The sequence below is a fragment of the Anomalospiza imberbis genome, chromosome 2 (genome assembly GCF_031753505.1).
Source record: "Anomalospiza imberbis isolate Cuckoo-Finch-1a 21T00152 chromosome 2, ASM3175350v1, whole genome shotgun sequence".
NCBI lineage: Eukaryota > Metazoa > Chordata > Aves > Passeriformes > Viduidae > Anomalospiza > Anomalospiza imberbis.
In genome coordinates this window covers 109,110,725-109,126,999 of record NC_089682.1, presented here as the reverse complement: position 1 = coordinate 109,126,999, position 16,275 = coordinate 109,110,725, and the positions used below count along the sequence as shown (strand labels likewise).

At 36.9% G+C, this 16,275-nt stretch overlaps 2 protein-coding genes across 8 annotated transcripts in view; one reads left to right on the top strand and one right to left on the bottom strand.

Moving 5' to 3' along the window:
• The window catches only part of FGF14 (fibroblast growth factor 14), a 377,260-nt gene extending 370,994 nt beyond the window's left edge, over positions 1-6,266 (top strand). For all 5 annotated transcript variants that reach the window (XM_068182551.1, XM_068182549.1, XM_068182553.1 and 2 more), the window contains one exon: positions 1,624-6,266. In XM_068182551.1, the coding sequence (XP_068038652.1) occupies positions 1,624-1,760 (137 nt within the window). In that variant the 3' untranslated portion in view covers positions 1,761-6,266. The remainder of the gene's footprint in view (positions 1-1,623) is intronic.
• A 1,844-nt stretch (positions 6,267-8,110) lies between these two features.
• ITGBL1 (integrin subunit beta like 1) overlaps positions 8,111-16,275 on the bottom strand; it is a 127,201-nt gene continuing 119,036 nt past the window's right edge. For all 3 annotated transcript variants that reach the window (XM_068182546.1, XM_068182547.1, XM_068182548.1), the window contains 3 exons: positions 16,027-16,173; positions 11,091-11,204; positions 8,111-9,616 (listed from right to left, as the gene is read on the bottom strand). In XM_068182546.1, coding sequence (XP_068038647.1) covers positions 9,525-9,616; positions 11,091-11,204; positions 16,027-16,173 — 353 coding nt within the window. In that variant the 3' untranslated portion in view covers positions 8,111-9,524. The remainder of the gene's footprint in view (positions 9,617-11,090; positions 11,205-16,026; positions 16,174-16,275) is intronic.

Here is a 16,275-nt window from a genome sequence, read left to right as displayed (position 1 = left end):
TCAGGTTGATACTTTTGTGCTTTCCCTGTCTTGTGAAAGTTTGCAGTTGTTTCCTAAGCTCTCAACAATACTAATAATATATATCTTGATCTTTCTATATAAAGAGTTATGGGGAGGGAACACCACTGCATTTTTTTAAAACAATGCAAATTTGTATGTACAAGGAATGAAGTTACTTTTTAAAAATGTTTCGATGATCAGACTTCATCAAAATAGCTTAGACAATGCTTAGAAATAACTTGATGTGCATTGTTATGAGAAATCATCAAATATGACAGCTCTGCTATATAATTCCTTACTTTATAGTTCCATTTCATGTTGTTCAATGTGATAATTTTGTAGGTCACAGTGTTATTTCACCACGCTCTTTTAATTAATCAGCTAAGTGCCCTAAACACATTTATGGGCCACTCTGAAGATACAGATCATAGCCAGCCTTATGTACTCTAGAGAAGACATTTAATTTCCATCTTTAAGAAGCTGTAAAAGGATTTAGATTATGTCACTGGAAATGTTAGAACAAGTATTTGATTAGTTAATGATGCTTTGGGGCCCTTTACATTTATTATGAAACGTCACATCATCGAAGATCAAGGTCAGTACTTTGATGCTCCAGCCTCCTACTCTAATTAGCCAAGGGATGAAGGAATTGTGCTCTCTCTGGTAGCACACACCCAGTCTGGAAACCAGTGTGATGATTAATTCCTTTGACTGCTGTGACAGCTCTTTTAACATTGCTCCGATATAAATAAATGCAACTGAGTTAGGTATAAGTGGAAATATTACCTGATAGAGTGACATGGAAAATGAAATTGAATTATCCATGTGCATTAATCATTAAGGCAGCTTAATGCTTGAACTGTGTAATTGAATACATGTATTTCCCTCAAAGGATTTGAAGTGGTTAGATAGGGACTGAAGCTCGGGGAAAAACTTCTAATTCCTCTAAGAATTCAGTTAATAGTGTAATTTGGAGTTTTCTGCACTTCTACATTCAGTGGAGATCAGTGGCTACTGCGTATGTTTTTGGAAATAACCCCCAAACAACTTTTGTACTCTGGACACTTTTTCAGGGCACTCCTGAAGAAAAGACCATGGCCAAATTCCTCAGATTTGGGAGACTGATGTACATGTAACGTTGTAGAACTGGACCCTAGCCTAGTCTTGCAATCTATGAATAAGAAAGAACACTTAAGTCTAGACAACTGTGTTGTATGATCCCAATTTTAATTACAATCTGTCTTAACACATTTTACTTCTAAATGCTCACATGTTTATTTAATGTTTATTTAAGGATTGTATATACATACACATGGGTAAACACATGTACAATTTTGTGTGCCTTATGCAAAGAAAGAACACTAGTTTTTCATTTCCAAGAAGCTATAGTGTCCATTAAACAAGGAAGAATGCAGTTTCCTACTGCATTTTAAAGTCAGATGCAGAAGAAGTGAGAATTTTGGAGGGTCAAGCAATTCTATCAGTGGTGCAAAACCAGCATCTGTCAAAATAAACAGTTTCCCTGGTATGCAAGAGGAACATAGAAAATGAATCCTATTTGAGATGAACTCTCATGTGATACATTGTTAAAAATGCTTCTCCCTTTCTCTTCCTTCCCCTCAGTTGCCATGTATCGAGAACCATCTTTGCATGATATTGGAGAAACAGTGCCAAAGGCTGGGGTGACTCCAAGTAAAAGCACAAGTGCATCTGCAATAATGAATGGAGGCAAACCAGTGAACAAGAGCAAGACGACATAGCCAGATCCTCACAGGTGTTGTGACTTTACTGAGTCCCAAGTACAGTTGAGCGATTTATCCTTGCCAGACTTCCCCTCGGCAGTGTCTGTGGATCAACTTGTGGCAAGTCACCAGCTTGCCCATTCCTGTTTCTGAACTGAGTTGTTGCAAGTGGATAAATCTCAACATGTAGCTCCACCACAACGAGAAGACACCTGGACGAACCAGCTAAACTCAGACCATGGAATGCCCTACCAGATATTGGAATGCCTTTTTAATATCTTTTCTGTGACTGTGACACTTCATGTGAATGACATAGTTCACAAGTACACTTGATACCTTGCCTGCTGACAATTGCCCATAATCCCTTTTTGAGTCCAGTTTCAGCAAAATCCATGTGTTTAAGTTCTATTTTGTAGCACACAAATAATCAAGTAATTTCTAGTTAGATGCTGTAAACCTGTGCTATTATGGATTTCTCTTCTTCCCTTTTTTATAAGGCTGCTCGCTCCACTGTTTGTGACCTTTTGCAGGGATTGTGTTTCTCTATAACTTAAGTGTTGCCGGTGGCTTAGTTTTGAAAGCAATCAGGGAATCAGGAAGCCTTCAAAAATCTACTATTAAAAATTATATCTATAAAGAATAGGATCATTGTCTCTGGCTTAAAATATTGATTAAATGTGAATACTCTTTAGTAACAGATACTGTGCTTCTGAGGTTGGCATTAAAGTGGAGGGAAGAGTGTCAAACACAACCAATGGGGAGTTTTCTGCAACGTGTGTTTGGCATCCCCCTATAGTTTCTTTTTGTGTGTGTGTTTTATACATATCACAGGCTTACTGGTAATGGTAACATTTGCCTTGCCCAGCGAGCAAGACCCACTCATTTTTGGAAAAGTGGGTCCAAAGAATTTTGTAGGCCTTGTAGGCCTGAATTAAGGCTCATTTTTCATCTACTAAATCTTCATTGTTTGAAAAACAACCACCACCAATAAAAGAAAAAAAGTAAGACTAATCAGAATTGCTACCTAAATCCATTTCAAATATAATCCTTTCCTGTTTTTAAGGAACTGAACTTAATGCCATTGTTATTTTTGGCTGAATCCCACACCTACTTAGCAAAGCATGGGCAAGGATGTTGTTGTGTTCTTTTCTGCAGCACCAATGCAAAGGGTAGTTACAAATTATAGTTTAATATTTCTGGTGTTTTAAAAAAAGATGTTTTAAAACTGGACATATTACAAAACTTTATTTTTATTTTTAGCTAAGCATGCAAAGTCCAGTCCTATGTATTTCACTGATATCCCACTATGTACCTCCACTCAGCTTCCTAGGATACCATGCCCACCAAATTGCTAGATTGAAGGTGCCTTGCCTTGATCTCTATATACTGTACTTTCTCCTACATGAACCTAGAAGAAATCAAAAACATCATAAAATTGAAGCCTTGGATCATATTACCAGGAACAACATCAACCCTTTGAGTTTGTCACTTGTGAACAATTAAGCCAGTGTTGCGGGGCATGAAGGTGGGCAGGGAAAGATTTAGAGAATGCCACAGAGATGCCACTGAAGTTTTTGCACACTTAGTCACAGGCTTTCAGAACGTGAAAAATATAGGCACTCTCTGTGCTTAAGAAGGAATTTGTTTCTTAAAAATGGCAGCAAAGATCAAACAGTATCTCAGTCTGGAAAACTATGTGGCAACACTCTCTTGGCCTTTTGCTGTTACCTTGATATTTAGAGACAAAAAGAGGAAACCATCCGTTCCTTTTTTAGCACTGTATTTCTGGCAATTTGTTTTATCACATCTTTGTGCTGAAGTCCCTGACAGAGACTGCTGATTATTTCAAACTCCCTGTCTGCTCAGCTGAACAGTCTCATTCAGTCTGAATGAACTCTTCATACTAATTTTCAAATGTGTTCTGTTTTTATAAGCAACATTTAGTCACTCTTCAAGGAGGCTACTGTAAAGCTGCTAAATTCTAGATACTTTTTTCTGTAGGTCAGACTTCTTTTTGTATGTGTGATATGAGAACAGCAAGATAATGCTTAATGTTGGGTCTTTCTAGGGAGGGAATGAGTTAAACATGAAGCCCTCTATCCATGTAGAGAAAAAAAAATACAAACCTAATCTAAAACTGTGATAAAAATGCAAAGAACCTTTGACTTAAGACTGTGCCCTTGCCTGCTAGCACTAAATCTGTGTGAGCGGGGAAAACAACACTTTATTAAAAACTTTGCTGTGCCCTTCTCATCCCATCTGGTCCAATGGGATTTGTGCACCATCCCTGAGAAAACAAAATCAAACCAAAGCAAATCAGATGGTGAGCTGGGGGCTTGCTCTGCACTGCAGGACCCAGGAGATGCAGCAGCCTTGATGCTGCACTGCCCTGGCCCCAGGCCTTCCTGCAGTTGTAAGAGGAGAACGTCACAGCATTTCAAGTGAGATAAAACAGCTGAAGGCTACATTCTCTCTCAGCTGATTCATGAGGAGGGAATACACGAGTTCATGTCCCATTCAGCTGTCTTTTTATTCACCTACTGTAAGAGCCTGAGGAGAGAGAGGGCTGGAGACCTGGCTGAGCCATGCAAGGAGGATCTGGTTCATTGCCTGATCCTATATAAACATTGTTTTCAACATTAACCTTTTGGTCCTGAGTAACTATGATCTGTGAACCAGTTTGGGAGGCTACAATTAAGGCCAGATTTAATTTCTTTAAGCAGTTAGTACATAATGGAAATACAGCTTTTTTTTTTTTTCTTTTTTTTTAAATTATTGTTTTCTGGTTTTGATTCTGTGGGCTAAATTCATATGAGTGTTTAATCCAATGAATCAATGTCCTAATAATTTTTCTACAATCCTGTGTTTAAACATAACAGAGGTATCTTCGTGCTTTGTTTCCTCCCTTTAATTTTGTCTTGTCTCATCTGTTGCATGGGAAGAATATAAGGATGAATTAACTGCATGTTGTAGGTTGTGTCTGTCAAAGAACTGTTGGCCAGTGTTACAAATTTACATACATATATGCAAAGAGTTTGTCTGCATTGTACATTTTGTGTTTATTCTTATTTGTTGTATACACAGATTCAACATGATGAATAAAACATTTATATGAAGGCATACTGGAAATCAACAAAAAAGTTTATGTAAGAAGTAGACTGTGCAAAGCATCATTGCACTGGCCACAGGATGGTGAAACTTATGTAAATAGGTTGGCAAACTCAGTTCTCCCCCTTTACCATGCCAAAGAAAATTTCAGCTCCTTAATATAATACCTCTCTTGCTGTTCTCCAGGATGAGACTTCACCATTTTCTTCCCTCTAAAATGAATTTTGCTGTTAAGTGAAAGCTGTTTTCAACTGTCTGTTACTACTAAAGTACTGTATAGTAAACCTGATGGAATCAATTTGTATTTACAGATTGGGGTTTTTGTACTTACATGTGCAGCTGTCCGTGAATCTGCAGCATTCCAGGTCTTTTGCATGCTTGCATTGTATTTTGTTCTTCTGGGTTTTCTCTAATCTCTGAGAGACTGTTCACACTGAAATCTAACCTCATCTTGCCATTTTATATGTTAACACTGCACAAAGTCATTTTCTTCTCATTGTTGATCTGTATTTCAGCTACAGTTCTATTTGGCAAAATTAGACACACCTGCACAGTTTTACAGATCCAGTTTTGAGGAGATATGAACTACTTCAACAAAGCACCATTTTGCTGTACTTCAAAAATTTTATAAATACACAAGAATCCTTATGAGATTGCTCACATGACAGAGCCTATGGAAGGGTCTCTAGCTCCTTTTAAGTGCTTTGTAGTTCACATAACAGAGCTTTTGCTTCATTTTCTGGGTTTTTTAGCCATTCTCAATTGATTTCTTAATATACTGTCATTTTCATAAATGTTGGTTTTTAATAAACCCCTCCCAGGCCCTCCCCTTCACCAGATATAAAGTAAAGCAATTCACTTTCACTATGGTATATACCTGAAATAATACTAAGAACCCTGGCTTTACATATATATATATATATATATATATGGAGAAACATTTGTCTTGGTTTAAAACTAGTTTACACAATGAGGTATGAAAGCAGACGGTTTGGTCCATGCAGTAAAAGTGTACCATGATGATCCATCTGTTTATTGCTATAAAGAATAGATTATTCAGCTACATTTAAATGGGAATGGAAGCAAAATAAGACTACATAAGAAGGTTCTCTTTCTTTTAAATGGCCCTTTAGATAAATTCGTATTTTGTGCAATGCATTCTAAAATGTTTAATAACAGTGAGTTTTTTTCTGTGATGACTAATGCAAATGCTATGACATTTTTAAAGATGTAATAATTTTTTTTGTTCAATTAATTAGTCACAGAAATATTCAACTTAGCTTTCTTCACCCCAGTATCATTTAGCTACAAAGTGAGATGTCTTTCAGCAAAGAAGCAAGGACAATGCATCAGAAAAGGGAGAGCAAATGCATGATTAAATGCATCTATGTGTTTCTAAGAAAGAATAAAGCCAGTGGGGGGAAAAAGGGGTCACAAGCAGGTTAATAACTTATAGAAGCAAATCAATCCACAGATTTTTTATAGGTGATATTACAGATATGTTAAACACAATAGGTGTAATCCTGCAAGTTTATTATAGAAACACTGGCACACTTCTGGACTGTGTTCTTTCTCACATAAGAAGAAACCAAGGCTATAATATTTTTTTATTTACAAGGTTTATCAATCTAATCAGTAAAAAGTCCCCTTTTATCCAATTTGGTTTTGCCTTTTGCCACAGGCCTGGAAGCAGGTTTTTACAGTCTCTAGCAATGAAAAATCAAGCATTAAGTTTCACTTCCTTATGCCTCTTCCTGCATTTACAGTTTATGTGTCTGGAATTCCCATCACAGGGAATGAGATAAGGGAAAAAGATAACAATTTATTATACAGCTATTATATTTGAATATGTGGAATAATAATCTTATTCCTTCTGATTTCATTTTCTAGAGAGGAAATGAACCACAAAACAGATATGCTGGGTGTCACATCACCAGTTACCTCAGCATGAAGAACAGGGGAAATATTCAAGCAACATTATAGGAAACAGAAGAAAAATTGGGAAATAATTAATGTGTTCATTACATTTTTAGTAGTCTTAGTTAATACTTTAAGGTTTATAGTTATAGCACCATTTTGTTTGATAATTGCATTTAAAGGAACCACGGAGAGTAGCTGTCTTAGATATTCTGATTTTTTTCCATATGTAAGTTAACAAACAACTTGGATAATGCTTTTTGAAATGCTATAGCTACATAACCCATCCAGTAGTCAAAAAAGTTGGAGCTGATTGGTTTAAAAAAATCAAAGTAGAAATAAAAATTACTTTATACTCTTCAAGTATATAAATTTAAAATTAAAGCAAATGACAAAGTAAAATGCATCAAATACAACACTGGAACCACCTTAAGAATTGTTCTTTTATATATGAATGAGTACCTGAAATACCACAGCTGATCCACAGTATATATAAATGTTTTGGTGCCATGAAATAAGTCAAAAGCATCTACTGACACCAGAAGAGTTTTGATTATCCAGTATTTTCTTTATACAATACTAAATATAAATGGAAGGAAAGCAAGGAGAACTTAGTATCCTTCATTGTTTACAGTCTGATTCAGCAGATGAATGTATATGCAAAAAACCCAGTGTTTATGAGATTATTCAGGTCAGCGGTATTCATTATTCATAAATATAAAAAAAAGCAACAATTTGTGCTCTCCAGACACGAGGGTTGGCAAAATGCATATATGCTAAAACTTAAGAAAATATTCCTGTTGAGCTTCATGGAATTTTAGGGTTTTAAGTATAAAATATAAATTAAAATTTCAAGATGAATTTTACTTTGAGGATTCCTTATGTGTTATGAATACAGCTTAGAACTCTGCCTGATACTTTGGTTATCGGATATTTGGTCATCTATAAGAGAGTAGCTAGCAGCTTTGGGATGTATGTCTAGTTATTTATCTGCATAGCTTATGTATAAGTTGGATGTTTAGTAATGGTACTCCCTGAGAATATGGGTTTCACAAGCTTCATTTTTAGAAAGAAAGAATCCACGTTAAGAGGAAAAAAAGTGGTAGTTAAAGAGCAAGCTATATGGGACGGAGGAATAATAAAGCAGTTAAAGAAATTAATTTGACATTTTGCATTCTATTACATGTTCTGTACCATTGTATTTTCCTATTTCAAAACTGTCCTTTCTAAAAGAAAAGTAATTTCTAGACTAATAATGGAAATACTTTTTTTTTGTTAATACATAGTTCCATTATTTCTGAGTCATGTACCTCTTCAAAAATCAGGACCTTGGCACCTACACCACAATGTTAAAGTTTGGTATCTAAAAGAAATATTTTTGAGCCATTTAATCAATTTCTTGCTCAATCATGGTTTCACAAAATGTAAACACTTTTGAAACTAAAATGTATTTTTTTTTTTGCTCTAAAGAATTCAAGGGCTGCCAAATCTACATGTACAAAAAAATAATAGACTCATGTAAATAAGTTAGGGAAGTCCCAATAGTTGTGCATCGTTCATAACTCAATGTGAATTTCACACTGAGCAGCATTTCACCATTGGAAAATAAAAATAAAATTTTTGTTCATACCACTGCTTTGTTTGTATTTACTGTATTAAAACTTTAATTACTTTGTTGTCATTGTCCAAACATCTTTGGCTGAGACCAAGCTACTGCATAGCACAGATGATTTTTCAAGTCAATTGATGTTAAGGTTCCCCACTTCTATGAAAGCAGTTAAATTCAGTGAATTCCATGTGTGACAGGGCAATCTGTCCTGAACAGTGAGTTCTAAGAATAAAATCCTAAAAGTTTCTAATATAAAAAAATTTCATTTGCTTTACATGTAGCAGGCAGCTGTAGATACATAGAACAGTACAACAGAAGTACATGTGAGTTGCAGAATACATATGCAGAATAGGCAATCATAGTTTTATATCTTTATTAGTTTCACTCCATATGTTTCTATAGGTTATGTATTTTAAAGTATTGTAATATGTAGATTAGATAACCAACTTACTGATATATCAACCACAGAAACTAAAAGTTCTCCTGTGGAAAAGGTTCCATTCAAACATTTTGGGTCTTCAGTCTATGAGTGTCATGTGATTGGACCTCAGTTACACAATAATTTGACCAAATAAAAAATTATTACTATTTTTGTAGGCTTCTTTACAGTTTCTCTCATTTTATGAGTTGGTTCATAATTGGGATTGTTGGAAAGAAAAAAAAAAAAAAGGGCCAAATAATGTATTTTTCAAATACCATAAAACAAATCAAACTAATTATTTGACAATATTCCACTAGTGCTACTCTTCTACAGGTGAATTGTTGCATACTGACAAGGAGACATGACAACCAAGTAAATAATGTTAAAAGAAGGGTCTTCTTATACCTTTGCCTCAGGTTGCTCAGAGAAATAGTCATTATAGGTATAATATCGGTTCCACTGAATTTACAAAAAATCTCTGGAGAAGTTCCATAGGGCCAGTATTTTATGACTTCACCCTCCAGAGCTTGGGCTGTCGTGCTCCCTTGTTTAGTTTTCTGATGCATTTCTTTAAGGAGCAGATCTTCAAATGTGTTCTAAGGTATTTACAACCATGTATGTGTGTGTTCATGCATACCCACACCCAGACACTTAGGAAATTAAATGTCCTAGCAGCCTAAAGAAAAACAAACAAAAAAAACACTTCCTCAATCTTTGACATTCTTCACTAAGGGTATTCTCTCCCCAGCCAGATTTCACAAGCATTTCCATTCCATCCTTCCCAGCACTCACAGTTTCCACAGCTACAAATACCGTTACCTAGAATAGAATGAATAAAGGGCAATTATCATAATTGAAATATACTACATTAAAATATGTTTTATGGGAAGTAAAAATCTATGCTAAAGTACATGTATTGTTCTTTTATTGTCCCCTTTTTCCTTTGGAAGGAAGCAATTACTGTACCATTGCATTAAGCCACCCCACACCTATACTTACATGGCATTAATAGCATGTTCTCAATAATTCCATCAACAGTATTGCAAATATTGAAATTGTGTATGGTGAAGTGTAATTGTGCACACCAGTGTTTGTACCCAGCTGGTGAGGCTAAGTGTTCACACTTTGCCTCCAGGTACAAAGAAAAACAAGATTAACTATTACTCATAAAGAAAAATCCATTAAAAGCTATCAACAGAAGAGCAATTAAACCACGGCTTTAAGCATGAAAAACTTTAAACCTAAATTCTCAGAAGTTCTATTCAAATAAATCCTATCTCAACTCTCTATTAAGTGAAAAATGTCCTGGCCCTATTTTTCAGCAGTGGAACAACTGAGACACATCTATTGATTTTATTTAAATATTTTTTATGACCCTTGGATGCTCAGTTTGAGACCCTATAACCTTTGTATCTATGTAAACTCCTCTTACTTCTGACTTTATGAAGATCCATGATTAGGCATTAGAGCTACAGATAAGGCTCTTGTTCCTGCTATGCTAGTTGCTTCCAGAAAATGACCCTTGCTAACAGGGCTAGCTGGAAGACACAATTTACTAGTGTCAGCCTTCCCACTCTCACTCTAATTGGCTTGCAGACTTCTTCCACATCTAATAATTGCTCAGCAAAAATTTTCTAAAATTAAGATTTGTAACAGGAAGCAGCCAGTGAGCTAATTTAGCAATTCCCATGCAGCTTCTTGTCACTGTGCTTGTCAAAAGAGTTTGTTGGCAGCCTGCCCGCTTCTATCGACATCTGCCACCCGCATATTCAGACAATGTTAAGGTGAAGCTGCTTGAATCATTTACCCTCACATCATAAGAAAAGCTACCAGCTATTCCAGCCTCCCACCAACAATTGTCTGATTGCTAGGAAGCTCTGTTAATCCATACAACTATGCTCCCAACCCACCAGTGAATTTTGTCTGTGACTTAAATGCATTACACACATGGAATGTCCAGTAAAAGAACAAAGGCTAAGGAAACCTCATGATCATAATGCTAACATTGTGTTCTTTGCCAAAAACCAGTAACTTGTAGTGTATTACAGAGAGAACTATTGATGGATTCCATAGCTGGCTTACTTATTTAAATTCATACTCAGGCTTTTAACTGTTGTTTTGAGACCTTAAGTTGTTCATTGCGCTGCATGAAGAAACAATTATAGCAGGTTTGAATAACCAGCAAATGTGCTTCCTCCATCAGTGAGGAAAGGAGAAGCTGGGCTTTGTCTAACATAATTCCCATCAACTCAGTTTGTTTCCTGAAGCAATTAAGTGTTAGCCTGTACTGCACCTGTGCAAATGAGACCATCATGTTTGTCACAGTCTCTGTCATCGCATTCACAGAAATCACCCGAAATGTACCATTCCTGGGGTGAACAGATGCACTTTCCACAGTGGCAGGAGCCTGAAATCACAAAAATTATTACTCACAGTCAAAGAGTACTGGCACATTCAGACTAGAAAATAACAACCCAAGTCACACATATGCACACATTCGCACATGTGCATGTGCACAAAATTGCTGCCTAAGAGGCTGTTGCATAAAAGAAAATAATCAAGCTAAAAGCCTTTTGAATGAAAGGATTCTTTTGGCATGAGTTAGAGTATGATGGGATGCTACTACTAATAGCTTTGATCCTGCTATTTCAATAATCAGGACTCACATTTTGAAGCTTTCTTTTGGTTTCAGAGACCTACAATCAGGGCTTCAGGGCTTCTCTCCCAAGTAACTTCCTTTTTTTTTTTTTTTTTTTGGTACTAGCAAAGCTCAAATTGTCCCCAACCCATTGTTACTGACAGCAGTAAAATCACAACCAGGAAGAAAATAGTCCTCCTCATCTAAAGCTTTTAGGAGTGAGTTCACAAAAGCACCAACAGTGCCCAAGACTAACATCTATAGACACCCAAAATCCTCATCACCATGATTGAAGCTTCTCCACCTCCCATGGACTTACTGAACATTTGCTCTAGGTCAAAAAGAGTGTGCACATAATGGCAGCTCAGCAATTGGCTCGTTCCTGCAGTGTGCCCAAACGCCCCTTGTTGGGAGAAGCTGCTCTCCTTCTCCTAAAGGATGTCAGGCCACACCCTCACAGGCAAAGCAGGGACTGTGTGGTCAAATTCAGGTGATGCCATAACCCACAGAGCACCAGAATCCTCCCTTGAAGAGAAGACTCTGAGGCATCCTTACCTTCAGGAGAAGGTCTGTGGCTCTGAATTGTGGAAAGTGACAGATGCCTCTGGACAATCATGTGCCAGGAAGCCTATAGCCTGAGAGGTGTGTGAGAGAGGCTTTTCTGCAACTAGAAATGCCACAAGGAGATGGTAACTCCTCCTGAATGATTCCAGCACCTGGCTGAAGAGACTTAGGTTTTATAGATCTCATCTTCAGCAGAATGGCCCTATGCAGATTTCAGACATGTAAACACTGAAGTGGGGATCTTACTACCTGCTAAGCAAAAATCCTTTTGATTAGGGGTAACAGCAGAAATCAATGTTTAAAAAAACAAATTTAAAAACCCAGATAAATTATAGCAAAGAATACGTGCAAAATTTTCAACTATGAGGGGATGAGTTAAAAAATCTCACCAAAGAAGATTTTATAGAAGATGCTTTTAAATGAGTTAAATTCCTTTGAAATTCCTAGCCTCCTACAATATTTCCAGAATCATTCCATTAAAAAGTCACCAATGTGTTGAATGCATTATTAAAGAAAAATAGAAGAAAAATAGAATATAGAAGGATGCTTGGTTATGTGAGAATATAACCTAAACAGAATTCATGGGTTACTCAACAGGGCCTGAGCCAAAGCCTATAAAATCGTGCTATTCCATCTTTCCAGTTCTTTCAGTGACCTCTGAATAAAATCCATAGTAATAATCCTAATACACTTAAAGAAAAAAAGTTGCATCCGTTGATATCAACCAATTTTCCATTTCTTTTCCCATAAATACTGAAGCTTAATTCTTGAAAACTTCAGAACAACCTCAGCAGAGTATCTAATTTGTAATTAAATATGTAATTTAATGCTTATTTTAAATACACAAAAAATTAACACATTGCCTAATTTTAGGGAAATGCTTTAACTTGTAACATATGGAACATGTAAATATATTCAGGAAGAGCTAGTGATTAGAACATTTGAAGATGGAAGTATTTGATTAAGCATTTACTTTTTCTGTGGGTTCTGAGTATTGCTTACAGGGATACTGGCATAGAAAATACTGATATTACCTACAAGGATCAAAAATGCTGTCGTATAAGGAGGCAGTGGAGGATAGCTGACATATCACAGGGTTGCTCTATAAGAGGTACACTGAGATATACCTGAGGGTAATTTAAAACAAATAACTCTATTTATACAAACTGCAAGGTACTGACATCTGAAAATAATGAGGAATAGTACGAGGATTTTAGTGAAATTACAGCAGTTATTAAGAGTACTACACTGTAAGAAGCCTGAAGTGATTCTGCATCAGTGAGCACTGATCCTGCTACTGAGGGATGCCCACGATGTTTAAAACTGTTTTGCAGAAGATACAGCAAATTTAACACCAAGTCAAGCAAGGAAGATAAGGCTCCAAAATGCAAAATCTGTTAGGGAAATGAATGTATCAAGTCTTTTCCCTGAACAGGGCATGCTGCTCTGGGAGGCTCCTCAGTTTAATTGTGTCTAATGAGTTGCAGGGTGTTTCCTGGGATCCCAGCCAGATCCTCTGGGATGGGATTTGGCTCATTACCTTGCCCACATCCCGCACCGTTACAGTCACCGTGTACAGCCCTATCTTTACTGCCAGGGAGGCAGCAGGGTGGTGGGTGTTGCTGTTTTCCTTGGGAAGAGCTTTTGCTACAGGTGGCACAGTCAGAGAGCCAAGATTCTGAAAACAGCCTAGGAATGTGGATGCCCAACTTTGCTTATATTAGCAGAGTGCAATTTTCTGATAGTGTTCAGCAGTTATCTGCTGAAAACCAGGACTCTTCACAGTCTATTAAAACCTACATACAGAAACTCAAGCTGTCCTCACTCCATTTTAGCACTTGCATATCATGGTTAGGTTTCCAACACAAATGGAAAAACCACCATTAGTGCACAGGTTCGAAATTCCCTTTTATTTGACCAGTAATCATTACTTTTCTTTTTCTCACTGTAATGAATCAGAAAGAAAATTTTGCCTTTTTGGTTCCTGGATAGTGCTTCACTATCTATGAACAGTGTTTTAAACAAAGAATATCCTGTAAGACATGATTTCCAGATACATATCAGCATCATGAATAGATTAAAAGAAAAAAAAAAAAAAAGAAAAAAAAAAAAGGAAAAAAGACAATAGCAGCAAAATTTATAAATAATTAGACTGTCTTTGCCTGTGATCCCAATCCTGCTCAGAAAAGTGGCAGGAGATAGTAGCCTTCTTCTTGGATGTTTACTGGCCACACACTACTGAAGATGTCTTATGGAGGTGATTTCTCTAATGTGTGCTCAGGGGCCAAAGAAACTTAAACCAAAAAAAAAACCCAAAAAAACCAACAAAAAACCCCCCACATATAAAAAAAAAAAAAAAAACAAACAAAAAAAAACCCTCCCACCATTGTTTCTGTGATGGATTTAGGGTCACATAATCACAGAATGGGTCAGTTTGGAAAGGACAACACTAGAGCACCTTGAAGGCTGCTACAGTTATGAAAGTGACCAGATTCCAAACCACACCCCGGCAGTATAGCCAACAGAGGTAAAAAATCCTTCCTATCTCTGCAAATTCCTAATGGATTGTCTACTCCCAAAGCCTCAAAGTAAATGGTACCCTTGAAACACATGTTCAAAGCTAATTGTTCTCACAGTAAGACCCACAGGCTGGAATAAATAGCTCTCAGCCATCCTTAGCAAAAGATATCAGACAATAAAAATATTTTAAAAATCAACATAATTTTTCATGTTTATACTTATACAGAATCTTACATAGTGCATTTTATTGATACCAAGCATATTCCTTCACCTTCATGGTTTATATAAAAAAATCTCAGTGAGACACACGTTAAGAGGAAAAAAGTTAACTTCTGCAGTAAAGCAGAGTAATTTCCATTTCTCATTTCTGTAACTCACTTACACATATACTAATTTAAAGATAGTCCCATCTGGAAAAAATAGAGAAACAGTGCAACTTTCTCATTTTTTATGACACTACATGATCTGAGGGGGAAAAAGCCCTAAAACAAAATTAAATGGTGCAATAGGGAGAATTCTGGTAAGTGATAATACAGATAGATTAGTCCTGGGCTGGAAATCCCATTTAAATTTCCTCTGCACTGAAATAAAAGTTACTAAAGGGAAAACTGGAAATCTGCCTGATGTAGAGGGTTCCTAACTGATTTTTCCAGCTGGCAGATTTCTTTCCTGTCTATGCAAGGGACATCCAAATATAGGAAATGACACACAGAGTCTGGATTGAGTGCATTCTAGCCTCCAACCAGTCTCCTTTTTGTCTATTCTCTTTCAGACATATTATATACAAAAATAGGCAATTTGCACTACAGGGGAGCTAAAAAGCCCTCTTTCCATTAATGCAATTTCCTAGCCTGAAAGATTGCAAGGTAAGAACCTCAGAGAATAATTTCAGATAATTATCAAGATTTTCTAACTTTTATTCTTCCCTGTGGCAATATTTTAGAGCTGAACTGGAGCTGATGCAACCAGCTGAACGAAAATTAGTAAATGAGAAAGTTTGTAGGATTCATCTGTGGGGATTGCAGACATCTACTTTTCCTTTGTAGCTGTTTTGGGGAGCAGAGGGATTAAGGGTACTGAATTGCTTTTAAACACTTTCCTCCTCATACTGTCGTCCAATATATTACATTTGCCATTTTCCCCACTGAAGTGTTACTGTGGGCAGTGCCCTTTTTCCCCAAAGTGGAAGGAGCACTAACAGTTAGTTTATAATGTACAGCTGTTCCACATAGACCATCAGCTAAACACATACAGGAAATTATATGCTACTAACAAATTGCATAGGAGAGCAACGCGGCTGAACGTGTTCGGCTGTGGTGGGTGTCTGACAAAATGGATTTAAGTGCATTACAGAGCATCCTTTAACATCCTTTTAATAATGAGTGCCTTTGAAAGAGAATGTTACTAACAATCCCCTGCCATGCACATTAGTCTACATTAGTCTTCCAGAACGCGATTATTTTCCTCTGTCAAGCACTGACACGGGAACTCAGCTGCCAGATCTTACCCTTCCCAGAGCACAATATGCCATCCGCTGACTCGCAGAGACTTCTGCTCTCCTCCTCCGTCATGTTGCACTTCCTTGAGTGCTGGCACAACTTCCCAAACCACCCATCCTGGCAAATGCATCGGCCACATGAGCAGATACCATGGCCTGTAAAGACACCAAGGTTGGTTATGAGCAAGACAAGCAGAAAGCTGTCACTGTGGTCACAGAAGTCTGTGACTGTGGTCACAGCTTCAGACCTCTTCAGCA